We start from the raw sequence: 22,734 nt of genomic DNA, 5'->3' as shown, positions 1-22,734 counted from the left end.
GCCAAGTGCAGACCATCTCAGACACCTGCACTCAGGCCTGTGGTCCTAATCATCCTCTATACGGACCCGCTGGGTAACGCCACAAAGAACCCAAGAAGGGCTCCCACAGGACCTACAGAACATCCCACAGCAATGCCTGGTTGTAAATTTTTTTTTCCGGCCCCTTTCCTTTTCTGTCTGCTGTCATTTCAGTGGAGAGGGAGCCAGGGAATGATTCGTGTCCTCGGGCTCTTACCTGTACCGGGAACTCTAGAGTATTCTTCTATTAAAGGAGAATTCTATACATATCTGAAATCTATGAAGTTTTAAGGTAATCAAACATGTATCGCACAGCCAATTCTTTCACAGGAATGAAAGGCTAATTAAAATTCCTGGCCAAGAGTCCATTTCCAAAAAAATTAAAACTCCAGGTTTGTTTAAATGAAATCATGACTTTTTTTTTAAGAACATATATATCTTTTTACTTTTTAGATTGTCAGCCATGCCTTTAGTGAAGAGGAACATCGAACCCCGGCACCTCTGCCGCGGTGCTCTGCCGGAAGGAATCACCAGTGAGCTTGAATGTGTAACTAATAGCACTCTCGCCGCCATCATCCGCCAGCTAAGCAGCTTGAGTAAGTCCCCACTTTGTCCCGGTTATTGGCAGTATATTATGGACTTCACACTACCCAGTGGGTTTTGACTCAATAGTGGCAGCTGTGGAGATAAGAATCCTCCTCCATCCGCCGTGACCAATGAGTGTGCCTGCCCTAGGCTCCCGAAGCCTGCCTCTGCATTTCAAGTTATCATCATGGAAACTGAGCTTGCACATCACTAGAGAGGACCAAATGTGTAGACTTCGCATGTTGTTCATTTTTAATGCCTTTTAAGATGAACTTAATTGTAGATTAAATTTTTTTCTTTAGTGAACTGTCTTGTTAAATTGACAGGACCAAGTTTTTTTTTTTTTTAACCTGTTAGGTTGAAAAGCAGTTAGCATCGCAGTGTAACAGTATGCTGTTGGTGTGCAATAGATATTTGCCCAATTCCAAATAGAAAATAAATAGGTACGCTGATTATAGCATGCATGACACGTGTGTTGTACATATATGTAGTTGATTGATAATGGATGCACCCTTAAGGAAGGAAAGATTCCGTCACTCTATCAGTGAAGGTTAATATTAAATATCCAAGGGACTATTCTGGGAATTCAACTATGCATGAAAAGGCTTTTTTCTTCAAAGCTTTCTGAAATTATATATTTCTCCCACTTTGACTTTTCCGTCCTGACCTTCTTTTCTCACTTGTCTCCACTCCTTTTTAGTGATGAGAGATTTTCACACTTAAAATCTGTAGGAACTGGTCAGAGCTAGAAAATCTCCATGAAATTCTATATTCTGGTAGCCTTAAGCACAGAAGGTAGATGTGTGTGTTTGTGTGTGTGTGTGTGTGTGTGTATGAGAGAGAGAGAGACAAAAAGAGAGAGAGAGAGAGAGAGAGAGAGAGAGAGAGAGAGAGAGAGACTCACGTGTACCTTAATGTATTTATTTTGGAAAAGAACTATTGCACATGACTATTTCTTTATAAGAATTATATTTGGTACTGATGTTTTTAAGGAGATTTGTAAATTATGGAAAAACATAACTTGGAAGTTGATTTTGGAAATTGATTAACATGTATTTTGAAATGGATTTGCTCAGGAATCTAAGCTTATTACAGTTGACTTTGGGGTAATAGTTATTCATAGAATATATACATTTATATAATTACAGGGAAAAATCTCTTGCAAGTTACTGATGGACACACATTTCTATTTGCTTTTGTGTATTTTCGCAAGTTTATTTTCTTGTTTGTAGCTAGAATGTCTGCTGACAAAGTATAAGTAATGAAAACTGACTTTAACTTAAAAATTTAATAACCAGGCTACGCCTTGAAGTGTGGTATTCAGTGGAATGTTATCTTAATCAGGTTTATTCTGCCTGTTCGGGCACAGTCCCATGTAAAGGGGTTTCCCACCTGTTTCATTGCACACAGCTCGTGGGATCTCTACCCCCAACCCCCCTCCAGGTGTAGCCACACCCCGTGCTTGAAACCTGTAGATGTGCTGAACACTCAAGAACATTCATAAAGCAGCTGCCCTTAGGGTAAGGATATTTCCCGAGCCCAGGAAATCACAGATTGTGGGATTCCTTTAAATGTGGAGGGAGCAGTAGAAAAATTGGTGCCAGAGTGTTTCCTATCAGCTCCCCTGCCTTTCAAGGTGGAGAACAGGCACTCCTTCGAAGCTAAAGGCAGGGGAATGGATCTCCTGAGCTCCCAAAGGAACAGCCTTGCTAATATCTCGACTTTAATCCCGTACAGACCAAGTCCATTCTAGGCATCAGTCCCCCAAGTATAGGATAATATCTGTGGTTTAAAGCTGTCATTTGTGAATCCATCTGTTACTCTGGAGTGGATTTTGTTGTATTGCACAGGATCAAACAGAGACTTGGCACCACTGTGCACCACTGATCCTCTGGGGCCTCACAACTGGACCAGCAGTGGTACCTGCCTCTCCAGGACACTCAGTCCCTACCTAAGTTCCCTCAGTGGCTTCCAAACCTCTCTCTCCTCCAGACTCACTTGAAGAGCATTAAAACAAGATTCCAGGAAGCATCCCATAAGTAGAGATTGGAACATGGAGCAGAGATGCCAGCCACCAAGTGGAGACCTGTGTGTAGCTAGAGTTTTCCTGCCTTGCCCACAGTCAGGACAAATCTTTGTCACCCGCCAGTCCCACAGCCACTCAGACCCAACCAAGTAAACACAGAGACTTATATTGCTTACAAACTGTATGGCCGTGGCAGGCTTCTTGCTAACTGTTCTTATTGCTTAAATTAATCTATTTCCATAAATCTATACCTTGTCACGTGGCTCGTGGCTTACCGGCATCTTCACATGCTGCTTGTCATGGCGGCGGCTGGCAGTGACTCCTTCTGCCTTCCTGTTCTTTCTTTTCTCCTCTCTGTTAGTCCCACCTATACTTCCTGCCTACCCACTGGCCAATCAGTGTTTTATTTATTGACCAGAGTAACTGGACATACAGACCATCCCACAGCACCTGTGTGTCTGCATTTAAAAGATAATCTAGGCCAATCAATTCATTTTAGGAAGTTTGAATGAAGAAACACAATGAATTATGGGACCTGCTGTTAAAATGTCATCCCAGGATAAGGATCCTTGATGACCACCCAGGAAACCCAAGTTGTAGAGCAGGCAGATCTGAGAAGAAGGCTGCAGTCCATGGTGTCTGTCTCTCCAGATAGGTCCACGACTCCCCAAATAGCACACTCACAGGGGGGCACGTGAGAGAACCTGAGCCGGGGGGGGGGGGGGGGGGGGGGATGTCCTCATTCAAATCACCACACTTACATTTTGGCCTTGCCCTCCACTTGCCCTGTGCAATTCCTTCTGCTTGGCTGCATTGAATGCTCCCCCCCCCCCATTATGCTTCAGTCTGTGAGGAGTCTTTCCTCGGAGCGTTTATCAGTGACTGAGTTCTAAGTGTGTGTGTGATAGGGTGGGGGCTGCTCACCTCAGATACTCATTAGTGACGTTCTGACGGTGAGGGTGGGCAAGACTGCAGGCCAAGCGGAACCACGCAGCCTGATTTTGGTCGCTTAGACAATGGCTGAGATGGCTTCCCCTTGGTTTTTTTCTCCCCTCCAAGGCATTTGTGGCCAATCTCAGCCTCACTGCCTCCATCTCTGCACTGACCCTCTGTCATTCTACCCAAGGAGTGTGCCACCGTGAGAACGTGGGCTGTGCTAGCACCAGAATCAGAATTTACAGTGTCATTTTTAAATGGGGTGGAGGAGATCAGTATTGCCTTTGTCACAGTGGGCTCCACCCCCATTTTGCCATCACCAGGCTGGACAAAGTGGTGCAGGATTGTAATCTCAGCACCAGGAGCTGGAGGCAGGAGGACCAGGAGTTCAGAGTCATCCTTGAATGTACAGAGAGCTCCAGGCCAGCCTGACTCCATTAGACACTGTCTTTCATGGTCTTGTCTTTTCTAATTATCATCAAAAGGTGTTGTTGTTTGTCTTGGAATTAGGATTCTGGCTAATATCTCCATCAATCCAGCCCCTCTTCTCCTCCATCAGATCCAGCCCCTCTTCTCCTCCATCAATCCAGCCCCTCTTCCTCCTCCCTCCATCAATCCAGCCCCTCTTCCTCCTCCATCAATCCAGCCCCTCTTCCTCCTCCATCAGATCCAGCCCCTCTTCCTCCTCCATCAATCCAACCCCTCTTCTCCTCCATCAGATCCAGCCCCTCTTTCTGCCATCCACCATTAGCACTTTCAGGTGCAGTTCCAGATGGGTCATGTTCAGCACCTGGATTTCCTGCAGGCATGAGAGAGAGGCTGTCTGACAGGCCATCATGGTGGAGGGTGTTAGTGGGAGCTAAAGCATTTGCCTTAATCTTACATTGGCTGTGCCTCGCTGAGAGCAGAGGCTGGCCTGGGGACCCACCATTTTCTCGTGGTTCTAGAGTAGACAGAGACACCAGAAATCCCCCAAGGAATTGTGGATGTCTGTTACTCACCTGGTCATTCTGCTCCTCCTAAGTCTATTGGAAACTCAAGAAAGTGAGGACTGATGATGCCGTTTAAAGCCTGGAGAGATTCTGGTCCTATGTACTGAACAGGATCCAGAGCCCTGCTCTCCCGAGTCTTTGGGCTGTCAGCACATTCCTTTTTCAGCCTAATTGAACACCAGCTTTCAAGACAAAGGATTTTCGCAGCATTGTTTTTCAGTGGCATTTTTAGGAAGCCTTTTCAATGAGAGGATAGTGGCTGTTGCTACTAAGGTTAGGGACAGTCATAGGAGGGAACACTTGTGACTTGAGCAGTGTTAGTATGAAAGACAAAGGCCCACAAGCCTTTGGAGTTTATCCAGTAACATTTACAAAGTTTTCATTATGAATTTTCAGATGACTTCTGAATGGCACTAACTCCAGTACCGGAGATTGGAAGAGTAGGTGAGGGAACAAAGCCCCGCTAACACAGCTTTGGCTAACTCTGGTACTTGGTGTCCAGCTGAGGAGTGTTGAGGCATTTCCTTCAGATAATGACAGTTGGTTCTGCACACCAATTAACATGAAACCGAGAATGCTTCTCCACCGTCTTCCTTGATTAATGATCTCAAGCTCTTGCTCCTCTCAGCCAGCTGATCAATTAGAATTGCAGTATCTTGCAATCAGCTCCGTGCTGGTATTATAGTGCAATGTTTTTATAAGTTGAAACTTCATTAAAGCCAGAAACTTCCAAGAAAGATGCTTTTTAAAGAATGGAAAGACGAGCCACTGAATAGAAGAAATATGTTTTGTACATAGATCTGATAAAAGACTTATCAAAGAAATTTAAAAACTCAGTAGTAAGCAAGGCAGGGAACTAACAAGAAGAGAACAAATACTGAGGGATGGAGAGATGGCTCAGTCATAAGAGCACCGGCCGCTCAGACAAGACCTGGATTCAGTTCCCAGCACCCACATGGCAGCTGCAGCCATCTGTAACTCTAGTTTCAGGAGAACCTGACGCCCTCTTCTGGCCTCCACAAGCACTGCATGCCTGTGGTGCACATACATACATGCAGGCAAACACTCATACACATAAAACAAAAAAATCTTTCTTTAAAAGTAAATAAATAACAGTGCACGTTCACCAAGGAAGAATGAGATAACAAATACACATGTAAGAAGATACTCAACACCATTAGAATGTGATTTCACTATAATTTTCCTTTTAAAGAAAGAATAACACCAGGAGTCTATGCCAGCTGTGACAGGAGTGATTGTTACTGAATTTCTCTTTGTTCTTGTGATAATAAATATTTCCCCTTCTTCCCTTTAGAATGTTCCCAAGATGTCATAAAGAAAGGAATTAGAACTTTAGTGTATTCTACACACACACACACACACATACACACATACACACACACTATACTTTGTACTATCAATTATATGTAAAAAATAGAGCACAAAGTTATACAAAGTACACAATATACAACATTGCATCAGATGAAATTACTGATGATGCTTTGTATATGACATCTCAGGCTTGGCGGTGGTGGTGCATGCCTTTAATCCTACCACTCAAGAGGCAGAGGCAGGCAGATCTCTGTGAGTTTGAGGCCAGCCTGGTCTACAGAGTGAGATCCAGGACAGGCACCAAAACTACACAGAGAAACCCTGTCTCAAAAAAACCAAAAAAAAAAAAAAAAAAAAAAAGAATGAATAAATGACATCTCCGTATACAAAATAGCCCATCCTTGCTATATAATTATTCTGTGGATTCTTCTAAGACACATTTTTGATAGTTAAGGATTATTATGTACATAGAATTATTTAACCATTTTCACTGTTAGAATTCATGAGGCTTCTTTGTTGGGGGACATTATTATAAATTTATTTTACGAAACATAACAGATCTTTGGGTGCTCTGGAAAAAATGTTCTGTTATCTTAGTAGCCATTAACTTACTCTTTTTTTTTTTTTTCCGAGACAGGGTTTCTCTGTGTAGCTTTGCGTCTTTCCTGGAACTCACTTGGTAGCCCAGGCTGGCCTTGAACTCACAGTGATCCGCCTGGCTCTGCCTCCCAAGTGCTGGGATTAAAGGCGTGCGCCACCACCGCCTGGCGCCATTAACTTACTCTTAATGAGAGATAGTCTCTGCAGATGGCTTAGTATTCTATGAATTCATTCATTTTAAAATCTGCCTCTTTTTCCCAATCATTGCAGTCCTCTTAAAAGAGAGATCACCAAGTTAAAATAGTGAGGCTAAAATATATATAGTTTAAGGGTAAATACACAGACTTAAAGACAATCATGGAAAGAAAATATATCATTCAAATGCAATACATAGGAAAGCTGGTTGGTTAATATCAGACGAGAGACTAGGAAAGAGATGAAGGGTATTTCATAGTGATAAAAGGGCTAAGAACATGGACCAGTCTTAAATGTGTGCATCTAGGGGAAACATTTCAAGACACAGGTATAAACAAGAACTTTCTGAACAGTACTCCAGCAGCACAGGAAATTATACCAAAAATTAACAAATGGGATTTCATATCATTAAAAAGCTTCTCTACAGCAAAGGCATGTAGCTGAAGTTTTCTCTGGTCCTGTCCAGCCCCACAGACCCCACAGCCACTTATAAAGTAATCACTCAGAAGCTTATATTAATTAAAACTACTCGGTCATTAGCTCAGGCTTATTACTGACTAGCTCTTACACTTAAATTAACCCTCAATTCTTACTATATTTAGCCATGTGGCTTGGTACCTTTTTTCAGTTCTGCCTTGTCATCTTGCTTCCTCTGTGTCTGGCTAGCGATTCCTGACTCAGCCTTCCTCTTCCCAGAATTCTTTTCTCTTTGCCCTGCCTATACTTCCCACCTGGCTACTGGCCAATCAGTGTTTTATTTATCAACCAATCAGAGCAACACATGTTCAGAGCATACAGAATGACATCCCACAGCAAAGGCACCCCTCAGCAGATCAAACAGTCCGAGGAATGAGAGGCTCTTTGGCAGCTACACTTCAGACAGAGCCTCACATCGTGATTATATCGAGAACTGCAAATGTGATACACCAAAAGATAAACCTCCAGTCTATAAATGGATTGAATGACAGTTCTTCAAAGAAGAAACACAGGTGATGGTTCTGAAAACTGCTCAACATCCTTCACCAACAGGGACATGCAGATCAAGACTGTTGAGTTTCCCTCTCTCCCAGTCAGAATGGCAGTCATCCAGAAAACAAATGACAGCAAAGGCTGGTCTGGGGAAAGAGAATATTCTATGCGCTGCTAGTGGGAAGTAAACCAGTACAGTCATTATGGAAACCAGCATGGAAGTTTCTTGAAAACTAAACAGAATTATACAATCCAGATATTCTATTCAGGGACGTATTCTCTAAAGCCTTCATGCCCTGCCACAAAGACACTTGGATAGCTGTGTTCCTTGCTGCTCTGTTCAGATCCCACAGAACTGGAGTTGTAGGTGGTTGTGAGCTGCCTAACATGGGTGCTGGGAATCAAACTTGGGTCCTCTGCAAGAGCATTCACAATAGCATGAAAGTAGAATCTACCTGGATGTCCAGGGACAGATGAATGGATAATGAAAATATGTACACAGCTGTAAAAACAAATTATGAAATTTGAAGGAAAGTGGATGGATATGAAGATTATTAAGTAAGACAACCTAGATTCAGAAAGACAGAGATGGTATGTTCTCCCTAACATGCAGATGCAAGTTTAATTTTCATGTATGCTTATACAGATGGGTGTACTATGAGAAGTGTTGAGGGACAGTAACAACGTATGTGGAATGAGGACATAAAAGAAGCTTGCAGGGTTAGAGTCCAAGGGAGCAAAGTGGGGGAAGAGAAGGAAGAGAAGACAGAAGAAAAGTTATATTTGAAGATGATACAATGAAGCCTAACTCTTTATAATTAATACATGTGCGTGGATATGTGCATATATATGTTACAGAGACAGAAAAGTAAATTATCAATATAAGGAGTGAAAATGTAGGGATCACTTCATACCTGATAATACGAAAGACAATATAGTTCAAAGGTTGAAGGCATGCATCTGATAAGAGAGCTCCAAAGCATATTGAAGAAAAATAAACAGAACTTAGCAACTAGAGAGATGGCTCAGTGGTTAAGAGCTCTCACTGCTCTCGCAGAGGACCCAGGTTCAATTCCCAGCACCCACAGACAGCTTACAACAACCTGTACCTCCATCTGTGGGGAATCTGATGCCCTCTTCTGGTTTCTGTGGGCACTACACCAATGTGCACATACTAATACATAGACACACAAACAAACAAACAAACAAACAAAAAATCCGGAATATTTTAAAAATAAAATAAGCAAAACTAACAAGAGGAATACACGAGTCACAAATAACAATTGGGGTGTAATTTTAAAAAGCCCTAATTATTGAAATAAAATGTATACAAAATAATTTATAATAATATAAATGTTCAAACAATACTAATCAGTTTGGCTTAACTGATCTTTGTATAGTAAATTCCCAAGCTGTAGGGTATACATTTTCAAACAGGCAAGATGGCTGAGCAGATAGATTGCTCCTTGCCAGCCCCAGTGGCCTGAGTCTGGTCACTGGGAACTCATGGTGGGAGAAGAGAACTGGCTCCTACAAGTTGCCCTCTGACCTCACTGTGTGCAGGACAGCATGCACACACATGCACATGTGCACATACTTTTGAGATTTTTAAAAATTTATGTGTATATGAGTGTTTTACCTGCATTTATTTCTGTGGACCACATATGTACAGTGCTCACAGAGGCCAGAAAAGGGCGTCAGATCCCCTGGAACTGGAGTTACAGATGGCTGTGAGCTGCCATGTGGACGCTGAGAACTGAACCAGATCCTCTGCAAGAGCAGCCAGTGCTCTAACCTCTGAGCCATCGCTCCAGCCCATATAAATTTTGTCCTTTTTTAAAGAATATACATTGTTGTAATTCCCAGGTAACATTCACCAGATGGAACATCTGCTAGAATATAGCAAATCTGTCTGAAGAGATTAATATATAGAGTGTGATGATAATGAGATGATAATTATCTTTAAGATAATTTTCAAATATTAGAAAATCAAGCAATATTTTTTAAAGTATTCCTGGTCAAAGAAAAATCCAAGATGGGAATTAGAGACACATTTATAGTGATAATGAACACAAAATACCAATGTCTTTGTGGGCTTTACTTACGGAGATCCACAGTAAATTGCTCAGTGATGCTGCTGTAATTTCTTCATTAATTAGTGTCTGTATTTTTAGACTTGCCGCTTCATATCTCCTCTTCCCACCTCACATGTAGACTCGTGAACTTGCTGTTTATTTCACTTATAAAACAAAAGAGAACTACATCCCCTCGGAGGAGCTCAACCCCAGGTTGGCGTCTGTACTCACACTGGTCTCCCCTTCTCAGCACGGATGTGACATTCATGCATCTGTCAAATCCGATTCTGCCACTGCAGCCCACACACTCCTGTTCAGCTCTCTGCTCTGTGTCATCTCCCATCAAATAGAACCTAGTGTGAGTGCTCCCAGATCTCTCGGTCGTCCTCCCCCGTTGGCTGATTCTCTTCACAGCAAGGCTCCTCCTTAAGAACTCCTCAGGCTCAGCAGCCTCCACTTCCCTCCCTGTCTCCTGTTCGCACTCGGGTTTTGTCCATCCAATCTTCTGAACCTACATCAACATTTGCAGAGACTTCCAAGTGGCTAATGCCCTCAGTCTCACCCACATCAATTGATCTGTTACTGACATTTGTTCATGGGTAGCTTCCTGCCTGGAGAGACTGTCTACACCTGGCGTCTGGGACACCTCACTGTGATGTTTCTCCTGGGATGGTCTCTTCCCATCCTCTCTGTTGGAACAAACGCTCTAGGGACTGGCCATTAGATTTTTTTTTTTCCTCTTTCCAAACATTTGGGAAGCTACTCTGTCAATATTTATGCTGTGACTTCAAAGTTTACATCTATAGTTGTGACCTCTCCCCTAGATTTCAAATTCATTTATACGACTGCTCTCTTGATATCATTGCTTAGGTGTCTCTCACAAGCACATCAGATTCAGTATGCCTGAAACACAAATGTATAATTTCTACCTTTGCTTCTCCTTTCTCTCAAACCCGATGTCCACTCCGTAGCAAATGAGTTCAGTCTCCCTGAGAACAGATACGTACTTTGCACACCCACTCGCTCCCCTGCTGCCAGTACCCCCATCCCAGCCATCATCGCCTTCTCTCTGGTGGACGGGGCCTCCCATCATCTCACCTTGCTGACATTCCACCGCCCCCAAGGGCAGACATGAATTTCTCTGTTCCGCCATTCTCCAGGCCCAGCGACGCTGCTGGCCTCCACGGTGTTGCTCACACACACCAAGTGCACTGCGGTCTTCTGCTGGACAATTCTGCCCCAGACAGAACCCTCTGTGCTTCCGTTGATACACTTGACCCAAGGCCATGTGATGCACACACACATACAGACAGACAGAATGCCCATACACATAAAATAATAAGAAAATTCTCAGCTGTCAAATATGGGCGAAAATCCCTTCACAGTCTTTATACTTTGACATTTTAGGAACATATCTCTCAATCTGATGTTATTGGTTCGCAAGGTCCTGATAAACCCAGAAGCCAAACCTTTGTCAGTAACAAATGAATAACTTGCAACTCCCTCGATACAGTCATGAACTCACTCCCGAGTTACTTTACTTTAGCTCCTACTAGACTTGCTATATATATTAGTAGAATTCAGCATTTTAGATCTTTTTGGAAAGTTGAAAACTGTAATGGTAACACTTTTTTCGTATTCACCAGAAAATACACTTCCTCCCATTTCCTTCCTTTTTAGCCACTTATCTGCTTTCTGCAGCTGAAAAACATTAATTATACAAGTCTTTAATTTCTGTATCTTGTTATAAATCAAGAGCTTCTGAGTGGAAAGATACCATCAATTCATGCTCTCCAAGTTGTTAAGTATTCATGGTAGAGGCTACATGTCATCTATCATTTTGTGCTCATACAGCATCTCATAGAGTGAACAGGTTTCTCAACAGGACTCACCATGCTTTGACAGGATGCTGTGACTTCTGCAAGAGACTGCAGTATACACATCTGTCTTGGTGATGAACACTGTCCATAAGAGTAATTTTTATAAAAGCTAAGGGAGAAGAAGAGTTCTTGATGCTTCCTTGGGGTGTGTGTGTGTGTGTGTGTGTGTGTGTGTGTGTGTGTGTGTGTGTATGAATGCATAAGCATGAACATGAGTGTGTGCATCTGCATGTGTGTGCATGTGCACACAAGCTGTGTCTGTCCCTGTGTGTTCGGAACCATGAATGGTCAGGTAGAAAATAAATTAGTGCCATTTGGGTGTGTCACACACCCACACACAGAGCACTGGTAGACTGGGGTTCCTCACACAGGGTCTGAGCAATGCTCTTCTTTCACATTTCCGCGCCTGTTAAGGATTTTGAGGTGCCCCCGAAGTAGTAGAAACATTTGATATCTTTAGCTAATCTTCTCAACAAGTCTACGGGCAGCATGTGTTGTGTGCTTACTCATTAACAAGAAGACATTGGTCCAGTCCGTGTCTTTCCTCTTCAGTAGCCATCTGTGTAAGTAGTGCAGAGGTCAAATGTTCACATGCTCAGAAAGCTGGTGAGTTAAAAACAGGGTTAGCTTCATGTGAGTCAGGAGCAAGGTAAGCTGGGTATCATGGGAACTCAGTGTTGATGTCTTACAGAAACCCCACCTTGCAGGGCTTGGTTTTAGGTTAACCCGCTCAGGATTCGGTTCATGTTTTCATTCTTGGATTCCCAAATGCTCTCAACTCCAGAGCCGTTCCCAAGAGCAGTTCACTCATGGCAACTGCTGACTTTGGTCACTAAGTTTGTGGTGGCCACGGCCCTGGTGGCTGCTCAGCATTCACAGGACAGCCTGGGTGTGTGTGTTCACGAAGTTGTCAATGGAAGCTCTTATGTAAATCAGGAGCTGGGGAGTCAGTGGGAGCAGCTTGGCCCTGAGGCGAGAAAGCTCGTCCATCTCCTTAACTACAGTCGATGACGTTCAGACCCAGCTTCCACTCTGCCAACAACCTGCCTCCTCAAGGCTTCCACATGGTTAGTTTTAATTGTGACAAATATGGATACCATAAAATTGACCATTGTTTGTAGTGGGTACCTGTTTCATCTATGACCTCGAGGTCCCAGCCCTTAGGGCGTGGCCTCTGGGCCAGCTTAAGACCCGAGGGCACATATGCAGCCATTTTCTTCACGCCCTCATGGGCGTGGACGGTGGGGCTGACTCAGGCAGCAGCGTGGGACCGGCCTTCCAGCACTCTGCAACAGATTTGCCTTATCCTGTTTAGTAATTGTTCTTCTCAATATAAATAATAAATAATTTCTTTATCAGTATCTATGGATTCTCTGCAATATCTGGCGCCTAACCCTGTTACAACTTATAACCAACCCCTAACAGATGACAATTATCCATAACCCTGAGAAAATAAAACCTTTTGGGAGTGGGGATGTCATTTTCTTAAAATTACTGCGTTAAACTACCCATGCTCGCCCTTCCCCAAGTCCATGGTAACCACCGTTCTACTTTGTGTCAGAATTTGCTGTTCTGTAATGCCTGTGCATGAAATCATACAGGATTGCCTTTCTGTTCCCATCTTGTTTCACTTAGCATAGTGTGATTAAGGCTCATCCAGGCCAGAACTCACTGCCTTCTAAAGGTGAATATTCTCCTTCATCATCCGTTTATCTGTTGATGAACACATGAGTTGCTTTTACCTCTTAGCCATACTGAGTAATGCTCCTGTGAACATGTGTGTGCAAACATCTGTTTCTATTATTTTTATTACTTCTTTATGTGTACGAGTGTTTTTTTATGTGTGTGTGCGCGTACCTAGTGACTAGAGGCAAGAGGAGGGTATTGGAACCCTTCCAAGTGGAGTTTCAGATGGTGTGAGCCGCCATGTGGGCTCTGGGAACTGAACTTGGGTCCTCTGCAATAGCAGAAAGTGCTCTTTGCTTTATTTATTTATTTATTTATTTATTTATTTATTTATTTATTTATTTATTTATTTATTTATTATTTTATTTATTTGTCTGTCTGTTTATCTATCTATCTATCTATCTATCTATCTATCTATCTTCTATCTATCTATCTATCTATCTATCTATCTATCTATCTATCTATCTATCTAGGTTTTTCAAGACAGGGTTTCTCTGTGTAGTTTTGGTGCCTGTCCTGGATCTCACTCTGTAGACTAGGCTGGCCTCGAACTCATAGAGATCCACCTGGCTCTGCCTTCAGAGTGCTGGGATTAAAGTTGTGCGCCATCACCACCACCACTCGGCTCAGAAAGTGCTCTTAATGAACAAGCCATCTCTCCAGTTCATTAAAATTTTATTTGACAGACAGACAGCTGATTTTCTGGGCTGTGCTCAAGTGAAGTGACTGGATTGTGTGTGATTCTGTGTTGCATGCTGTGAGGATCTGTCACAGTGTTGTATGTGGCCAAGAAGGTTCAACAAGGTAGATGATAGAAGCTGAAACTAACAGAAGCAAATTTTTTCTCATCTATTTCTGCCACTTACAAGGTCAATCATCTGTCACTTAGAGGTCACTATTTGTGCTTCTCAGTTTAATCATCAAGAGAATGAAAACAGTACCTCTTGTCTGTGCTGGGCTCACTCATTCACTTGCTGAATGAATGATGGGAAGGCGCAGCTCTGTTGCTGGAATCACAGTGGTACACAGGCACAGTTCCTCTTCTCATGGATTTGGCCACGAGCACCAAAACCAGCCCTGATTGGTTAGCTGCAGATGCCTTCTACAATGTGATTGTTGGTATCAGTTACTTTTCTGTTGTTGTGATGAAATACTATGACCAAAATCAACGTGTAGAAGGAAGAGTTTATTTTGGCTTACATTTCCCAAGGGAGAGTCCATAATATCAGGGGAGGCATGGTGGCGGTTGTTTAGAGCAAGAAGCTGAGAGATCACATCTTCATCCACATGCAGGAAGCAGAGAGAATGAACTGAAAGTAGGTGAGACCAAAAACTAAAAGCCCATTCCCAGGAACACACTTCTTCCAGCAAGGCTCCACCTCCTACAGGTTACACACACACACACACACACACACACACACACACACACACACACACTGACTGGGAACCAAGTGTTCTCAAACATGAGTCTGTGAAGAGCATTTCTCTTTCAAACCACCACAGTGTTCTTGGATCAGTCAACCCGTCTCCCTGAAGTGTTCAGATTCTCTTTTGTCAGTAGGGCAAAGACTCAATAGAAAAGGAAAATCAGCATAACTGCTAGTTGCTTCTGTCAGAGATGTTAATTTCTTAGAGGCACTGAGTGCTCATTCACTAATCATTTGTAGAATGAATAAAGAATAGTGATGGGATTTGGAGATTCAAGGCGAGGAAGTACATCTTTCCAGAAATACTAAATAGATTTTAAGAAAAGGAGGGACCCAGCCATGGTGTCAAATGCTAATAATCCCAGCCCCAGGGAGGCTGAGTCAAGGCCAGCCTGGGCTACATAGGGACCCTGTCTACACTATTATCTAGCATCCATAAGAAAGTGGATGAGCCTGGCTGGAAGGTTTAAACCTCAGTCTTAGATGCTGATTGTAGAGTGTGTGAGACTCAGTACTGCATTTCCAAGTGTTTGGAGACTATAATGCCATTAGAAGACATCAAGCACAGTGCCAGATAACCAGTGCCATTCATTGATGACATCCTACACTCAACGGCCAAGGTGATCTCTTGAATTTCATTGAGCAATAAAAGGGGAGCTTCATTCCTAAGGTAAGATATCTGTTTTGTGCAAAATGAGAACTTAGTTTTTTCCTTTAAAGAAGTTTTGTTTAGTGATAACAACTTGAGTGACAGCTTAGGCCACAGGAGGACGCTGTGCTGTCTGGAATCTTTTACTGTTGTGAAGGCCGTGGACCGAGACCCTTGCTGTGACACTCACTTGCACAGCCCTGTGTGGTGGCGGCAGTGAGTCTGGGTTGCAGTTCCTCAGCAGGTGCCCTTCTCCCTTCTCCCTTCTCCAGGCAAACATGCAGAGGACATATTTGGTGAGTTGTTTAATGAGGCCAACAACTTCTACATCAGAGCAAATTCTCTGCAAGACCGAATCGATCGCCTCGCTGTCAAAGTCACCCAGCTGGACTCCACGGTGGAGGAGGGTAGGTAATTGCATGAAGCAGTGAACTCCGCAGATGTTGGCAGGACAGTAGTAATTAACCACTTCCGTGTAAGCTCTGCTGTCTCCCTTTGGGCAGCATGCTGCCGTTTATCTTGTCTCTTCCTGGAAGAATGGGAAGGGGAAGCCCCAGAGCACTGGCTTAATTAGTGACTTTAAAAAATTAGAGTCCCGTCTCATCTACTTCATATGTCATGCTCCTGTTTTAAAAGTTGCAGATGGTACATTTGAATTCAGTAGTAATAAATAATCTTAGGACAGTCTCATTTTAATTGAGTTTTGAAGTTTCATTTACAGATTAAAAAAAAAAAACTTTAATAGCTACTTGGTCTGCTCAGGTAAGGAATTGGTAGTATCTTCTAAAGAAGATTTATTTTATTTTTAAATTATGTGTCTTTCTGTGTGTCTGTGTGGGGGTCAGTGCGGGTACCTGTGGAGAAGACAGCCATGAAAGCCCTGGAGCTGGAGTTAGAGGGGGTTGTGAGCCACCCAGTGTGGGCCCTAGGAACTAAACTCAGGTCCCCTGCAAAAGCACTAAGTGCCATCTCTCGGGCCTCAGTGTTTTATTCTTAATTATATTCACTTTGTAAATGTGTGTCACAGATGAGTTTTAGAGAGTCTCTCTTGTGTATTGTTATTGGTTCTTAGCATCGAATGCTTATGATAAACTCTACACTGGAAAAGATGAACAGGTTAAATGATAGGACGTTTCAGGGAATGTGTCCTGTCTTTAAACTCCTTTCCCAGGCACAGTTTTACTATATTGTTTGCACTGGCAAGAATATTAGTATCGCAGAGACCTTTTCCTAGAAGCTACGGAATCTAGGTCCCTTCTCTGGGCTGTCACATTATTGGTGATGTCACACAGCATACATGAATTATAGTTACGATGATCTAGTGGGCGGGCAGATGGGACCAGCTTGGACACCTAAAAGAGTTGCCGTGGTCAGAAGAGTTAAAAACAATGCAAAAGTTGGTGGGGGGGGCGGGCAAGACGGCTCACTTACCCAATCAGCTGAGTGCTTACTTAGCTCAACTTTGTTTCCTAGATCAGGGTGCTTATTGTGTGGGTCATAGGTGGGAAAGCTTCGTGGTCTCTCTCCCCATCAATGTGAGAGATGCTCCCATTTGTGTGTGTTCTGTGCAGGTATTTCACCGAAACTGGGACTAAGGATTTCTCCTAAGATACCCAGATCTGTGCACATGCCTGCACATGCCTGCGCATGCCTGCTGTGCTCAGCTGTTTACCGTGTGGGGACCGAGAGGCGCCCATTTACACAGCAACAAATGATTCCCTGGTCCAGTGACATATTTCTATTATTACAAAAGACAACAGAGCAGTAATTGACCTCATGTCATAGAGAAACCTTGTCTTTTAGAGGAAGGAAAGGTTTTAAAGGAGCAACAAACACCATCATTTCAGGAGCTAGAGCAATGGCTGAGTGGTTAAGAGCTCTTGATGCTCTTGCAGAGGACCCAGGCTCAGTTCCCAGCAAACCACATTGGATGGCTGGCTCACAACTGCCTGTAATTCAAGTTCCAGGGGGATCCAGTGCCCTCTTCTGGCCTCTGCTGGCACTGCACACATCACTCAGGCACATACACATACACATACAATAAATCTCTTTTAAAAAGCCGATATTGGGCCATTCTGGGAGATGTTTATGATTCTGAGTCAAACAATGGTTCTTACTTCTAAACAGAAATCCTTCTGTGTAACTCAGCCTGGGGGATTTTTCTCTCAATAGTCTCACTACAGGATATCAACATGAAGAAAGCATTCAAAAGCTCTACCATCCAGGACCAGCAGGTGGTTTCCAAAAACAGCATTCCCAACCCTGTGGCTGACATTTACAACCAGAGTGACAAGCCTCCGCCTCTGAACATTCTCACCCCGTACAGGTACGGCTCCCTCACACTTCCCACAGCCTCTACAGTGGAGCTGGATAGACGCTTTGGCAGAGGCAAAATGTGCTGGTGTGCTGGGTGGGACCACCTTTGAGGGCTCTTTGGGTTGCAAAAGAACATTTTGAAAACAGTTAATGGCGGAATCATACCCAATGAAATGAGCCATTGCTACAGAACTGTTGGAGTTTGTAATTGTAAGGTATATACCAGAAGTGTGAGTTCTGGCTTTCACACTCAGACATGGCTGTCTTCAGCAGAAGTAGCACTTTGCGCTGCATCCCAGGTGTGGGCACGCCATTCCTTATGTTCACAGTGAGCTGGAGAGAGACGGCACGGTTCATTTATACCATGGTACAATCCTCGTCCCCGCCCTTCGGCACCGCACAGGCATCTGCCGTTCTGTTGTTGCTATGGTGGTTGGGCATGTCGGGGACAAACTCCAAGAGAAAGGGTAGAAAAGCAGCATTCACAGGAAGAGGCCGCCTGCACATGCTCTGTCAAGCCCTGAGTGCCCCTCCCGTCACCGCGGGGCTTTCTTCTGGCTTTCACACCTCCTGTCTTCGCCTTTGGATCTTCCTCTCTCATTCTCACTGCCCCCTTGTCCTCCGTGGTGGGCCTTGCCTGTCTGCCCGTCTTTCCTCCCTCTGTGGATCTCACTTCACCAGCGCCTGCTGGACACGGCGGTGGGAGCCGATAGTGCTCACTTCACGGAGTCAGGGCTGCAGCCGCGTGTCTGATAGTCATGGAGAAGCCTGTGTGTTCTTTGTCTGTGGTTGTCATCCTGACATTCCTACTACCGGGCCATCCGGTCCTCCTCAGAAGAGCCCAGGCTGTTGGTCTGGTTTGGAGCAAGCCTCCATGATAGGATAATCAGGAGTGTCATCTTTTCTTTCTGCTGGACAGAGAGATTCTCTTAGACAAATGGGCATGCACCCTGGAAGCTGACAGGAGATAGGCAACATGCCTCGGCTTCAGTGGGACAAGTGTGCTTTCCTAGAATTTAGAGCACACACATTTAAAACTTTATTTTTGATGACGTATCTGTCTGTGTGTATGGGCCCAAGAGTACAGCGCCCCCAGAGGCTGGAAGAGGAGGGTGGAGTTACAGGCAGTTGTGGGCCACCTGACATGGCTGCTGAGACCTGAGTCAGGTCCTCTGGAAGAGAAGTTGGAGCTTTCAGCTGCTGAGCCGTCTCTCCAGCCCCCTTGAGTAGTGCAGTTGATTCCTGTTACAACCTTGAGTTCATAGTGGCTACACTGTTACTGGTTAATTGATAAGGGAGTAATTTACATAATGACTTGAAATATCGTTTAGACTATAGTAATCATAGCAGTACTTGAAACTGGCACAGCCACAGGGAATGAAGTTTCTTGATAATGCACTGTGTTTCTGCCGTGTCCACATACCGCAAGCATTTTGCCTTCTTTCCCAAATGGTGCTGAATAAACCTGAATTGACCAAAGGGACAGAGCACTTATTAGTTTTTATATAAGTATATTTAAGTTCCCAGGAGAGGTTAGTATACACTGAGCATCCAGCTGCTTCTACATGTAGCTTCCTATTGGAATAAACCAAATAATTCCTTAAATACATGAGCTATTAAAACTGGATATTTGTGAGTTGGGGGGAATTTTCACAGAAAATTTACACCTAGTTAGCTCTCAGTTTCTAAGATTGTAGAGTTATTTGCTTTTGTGTATGTTTCCATGTTTTTCCAAATAGGGAAGTTTAGAGTGTAATACATAAGGTAGTTAGGATGCCTCTTATAGTGTTAGGATCCAAAGAGTTAAATTTGATGCCATCCTCCCGACGAAGGCCACTAACGACCTTTCTCGCCCTGACTTGGAATGCGTGGGTCCACAGAGATGATAAGAAGGACGGGCTGAAGTTCTACACGGATCCCTCTTACTTCTTTGACCTCTGGAAGGAAAAGATGCTGCAGGACACAGAAGACAAGAGGAAGGAGAAACGGCGCCAGAAGGTGCGTGATTTGTGGGTGCGTTCATCGGTGCGCGCTCATCGGTGTGCACTCATGGGTGTGCACTCCTCATGGGTGTGCGCTCCTCGGTGCACCCATCGGTGTGCACATGGGCCCTCTGCTCAGGGAGTTGAGGTGTTACCTCTAGGGCTCAGGTCTTCTGGGGTGCCCTCTTCTCACATGACAGCCCTGACACTTTACAACAGCAAGGCTATGTTTAAATCAGTACGACGGGGTTTGTTCTACGGCATTGCATGCCTCTAACAGAAGAAGTCTTCCGTTGGGTGTCTGACGTCTTTGATCGCCCCTGTCCCTCTGCTCCCCCAGTGTCATAGAGCAGTCAGAGCTCCTCTCAGGCACTGGGGTGCTTTCTCCTCTTCACACTCAGGCTGTTGGGTGCCACCTCACCTGTTGGGGTGACCGAGAACTTGGTGGGGTGTTGGCAAGAGACTGGGAAGCATGAGTGGTCTGTGCTTTCAGAGATATTTCCTAGAAATGATCCTCCCTTGAGGAGGGCAGAGGTAGAAAGGAAGAGGAATCCAAGTCGCACATCAGAAACAGCTGCCCTACACACCGTCTTGGAAGGACAAGGTGACTCATTCAGCTTCAGGAGCTTCCACTTTGAAACTCACCCCCTCAGGGCTGAGAGGTTAGATCTACCCCATTGAGAGGAGTGATTTTATATATAAACTGTATTCAGAAATTAACCCCCCAGGCCATGCTTTTAATCCCAACATGAGGAGGCAGAAGCAGGCAGATCTCTGTAAGTTCAAGACCAGCCTGATCTACATAACAGATTCTGAGCCAACCCTGGCTACATGGTGAGACGTTGTCTCTAAAGAAAAAGAACCAAACACAAACCAGAAAAACAAGAACAAACAACAATAATATAATATTGTGGGCAGTGGTGGCACAAGCTTTAATCCCAGCACTCGGGAGGCAGAGGAAGGCAGGTCTCTGTGAGTTCGAGGCCAGCCTGGTCTACAGAGCTCATTCCAGGACAGCCAGGGATACAGAGAAAGCCTGTCTTGGGAAAAAAAAATTATAATACCAAAACACCGCCCAGCTTGCTTGACAAATACTAGGCCACATTGGAACACTAGCACTCTGTGGGATAGTCTTGAGGTTTAAGGCACTTAAATATATTGGCCTAATGGAGTGTGAGTTGAAGATGAATAAGAACATGAGGCTTGGAAATTGGATCTCTGAACGGGCCAGGTGTAGCTCAGCAACGGAGCACCTGATCGTATGTGTAGGTCTTGACTCCACTTCTCAGCAGCGACAAAAGGAGGAAGAGAAGAGACAGCAGGTAGAGAGGAGACGGGGTAGAGAGGAGACAGAGGGAGATAGAGAGGAGACAGAGGGGGTAGAGAGGAGACAGAGGGGATAGAGAGGAGACAGAGGGGGTAGAGAGGAGACAGGGGGTAGAGAGGAGACAGAGGGGGATAGAGAGGAGACAGAGGGGGATAGAGAGGAGACAGAGGGGGTAGAGAGGAGACAGAGGGGCTAGAGAGGAGACAGAGGGGCATAGAGAGGAGACAGAGGGGATAGAGAGGAGACAGAGGGGGTAGAGAGGAGACAGAGGGGGTAGAGAGGAGACAGAGGGGGTAGAGAGGAGACAGAGGGGGATAGAGAGGAGACAGAGGGGGTAGAGAGGAGACAGAGGGGCTAGAGAGGAGACAGAGGGGGCTAGAGAGGAGACAGAGGGGATAGAGAGGAGACAGAGGGGGTAGAGAGGAGACAGAGGGGGTAGAGAGGAGACAGAGGGGGATAGAGAGGAGACAGAGGGGATAGAGAGGAGACAGAGGGGATAGAGAGGAGACAGGGGGGGTAGAGAGGAGACAGAGGGGCATAGAGAGGAGACAGAGGGGGATAGAGAGGAGACAGAGGGGGTAGAGAGGAGACAGAGGGGCTAGAGAGGAGACAGAGGGGCTAGAGAGGAGACAGAGGGGGTAGAGAGGAGACAGAGGGGGTAGAGAGGAGACAGAGGGGTAGAGAGGAGACAGAGGGGCATAGAGAGGAGACAGAGGGGCATAGAGAGGAGACAGAGGGGTAGAGAGGAGACAGAGGGGGTAGAGAGGAGGAGGGCCCAGATTCTGGAACAGGGTTTCTAAGATGTGGGTTCGATTACACTCTCTTCTTACACCTGTGCTGTATACAGATGTAACTGGGGGATCTGGGAAGAACTGCTGAGTTTCACAAAGAATTCAAGCAAAGAAGTCATAGAAGAAAGAAGTACGTTGAAAGGCGTTTTTCTCTAACACACCATGCCTTTCATTGTAAAGGGCAAAACCTAGGACTTTCAGGAGTGCCTTCCATGGACACTTCCTGCCCCTCCAAAAGGCCCTCCCTTAGGATCCTTTTCAGGAGAGGATTCCCCTTCTGAAAATTTTATTTATCTGTTGGTTTATTTGTTTAATGTGGATAGTTGTTTTTGCCTTGTATATACATATCGTACATTACTTGAGTGCCTGGTGCCTGCAGAGGCCAGAAGAGGGCGTCAGATCCCTTGAAAGTGGAGTTACAGATGGTTGTGAGCCACCATGTGGGTGTTGGGAATGGAATCTAGGTCCTCTGGAAGAGCAGCCTGTGTTCCTAACCACTGATCCACCTCTCCAGTCCTGAGTATTTACTTTCCTGGTCAATAACCTGTTCAAAAAAAAAAAATCTTTTTGTTGTTGCTGGCCTACATTCATTGTATTCATAGTGGTTTCATAAGGATAGTGTGTGTGTGTGTGTGTGTGTGTGTGTGTGTGTGTGTGTGTGTGTGTGTGTGTAAAAGAATCTATGTTTAATAAAAGAGAAAAATAAAATCTAGGGTCCATAAGTGAGGAAATGCACGTGATATTTGTCTTTTGGAGTCAGACTTCATTCACTTAGTATCAGAATTTCCCATTGACCATTTTCCCTCCTCCTTCTTTGTAGCTGAATTCAGTTCATTGTGCGTGTGTCTGACGTGGTTTTCTCCACTCCTCTGTTGGCAGGCAAGAGTTAGCTGTTGTGAGCGACATTGCCGTAAAGCTTGGGGAGGAACCATCTCTTCAATAAGTTGA

The 22,734-nt window shown here is 44.5% G+C and overlaps 1 protein-coding gene across 4 annotated transcripts in view; it reads left to right on the top strand.

Moving 5' to 3' along the window:
- The window catches only part of Wasf3 (WASP family member 3), a 97,771-nt gene that overhangs the window by 59,805 nt on the left and 15,232 nt on the right, over positions 1-22,734 (top strand). For all 4 annotated transcript variants that reach the window (XM_015998283.3, XM_006979640.4, XM_076561052.1 and 1 more), the window contains 4 exons: positions 472-614; positions 15,643-15,777; positions 17,543-17,696; positions 19,567-19,684. In XM_015998283.3, coding sequence (XP_015853769.1) covers positions 482-614; positions 15,643-15,777; positions 17,543-17,696; positions 19,567-19,684 — 540 coding nt within the window. In that variant the 5' untranslated portion in view covers positions 472-481. The remainder of the gene's footprint in view (positions 1-471; positions 615-15,642; positions 15,778-17,542; positions 17,697-19,566; positions 19,685-22,734) is intronic.

The sequence above is a fragment of the Peromyscus maniculatus genome, chromosome 23 (assembly GCF_049852395.1).
Source record: "Peromyscus maniculatus bairdii isolate BWxNUB_F1_BW_parent chromosome 23, HU_Pman_BW_mat_3.1, whole genome shotgun sequence".
NCBI classification, from domain to species: Eukaryota; Metazoa; Chordata; class Mammalia; order Rodentia; family Cricetidae; genus Peromyscus; species Peromyscus maniculatus.
This window is presented reverse-complemented; position numbering and strand designations above follow the sequence as displayed.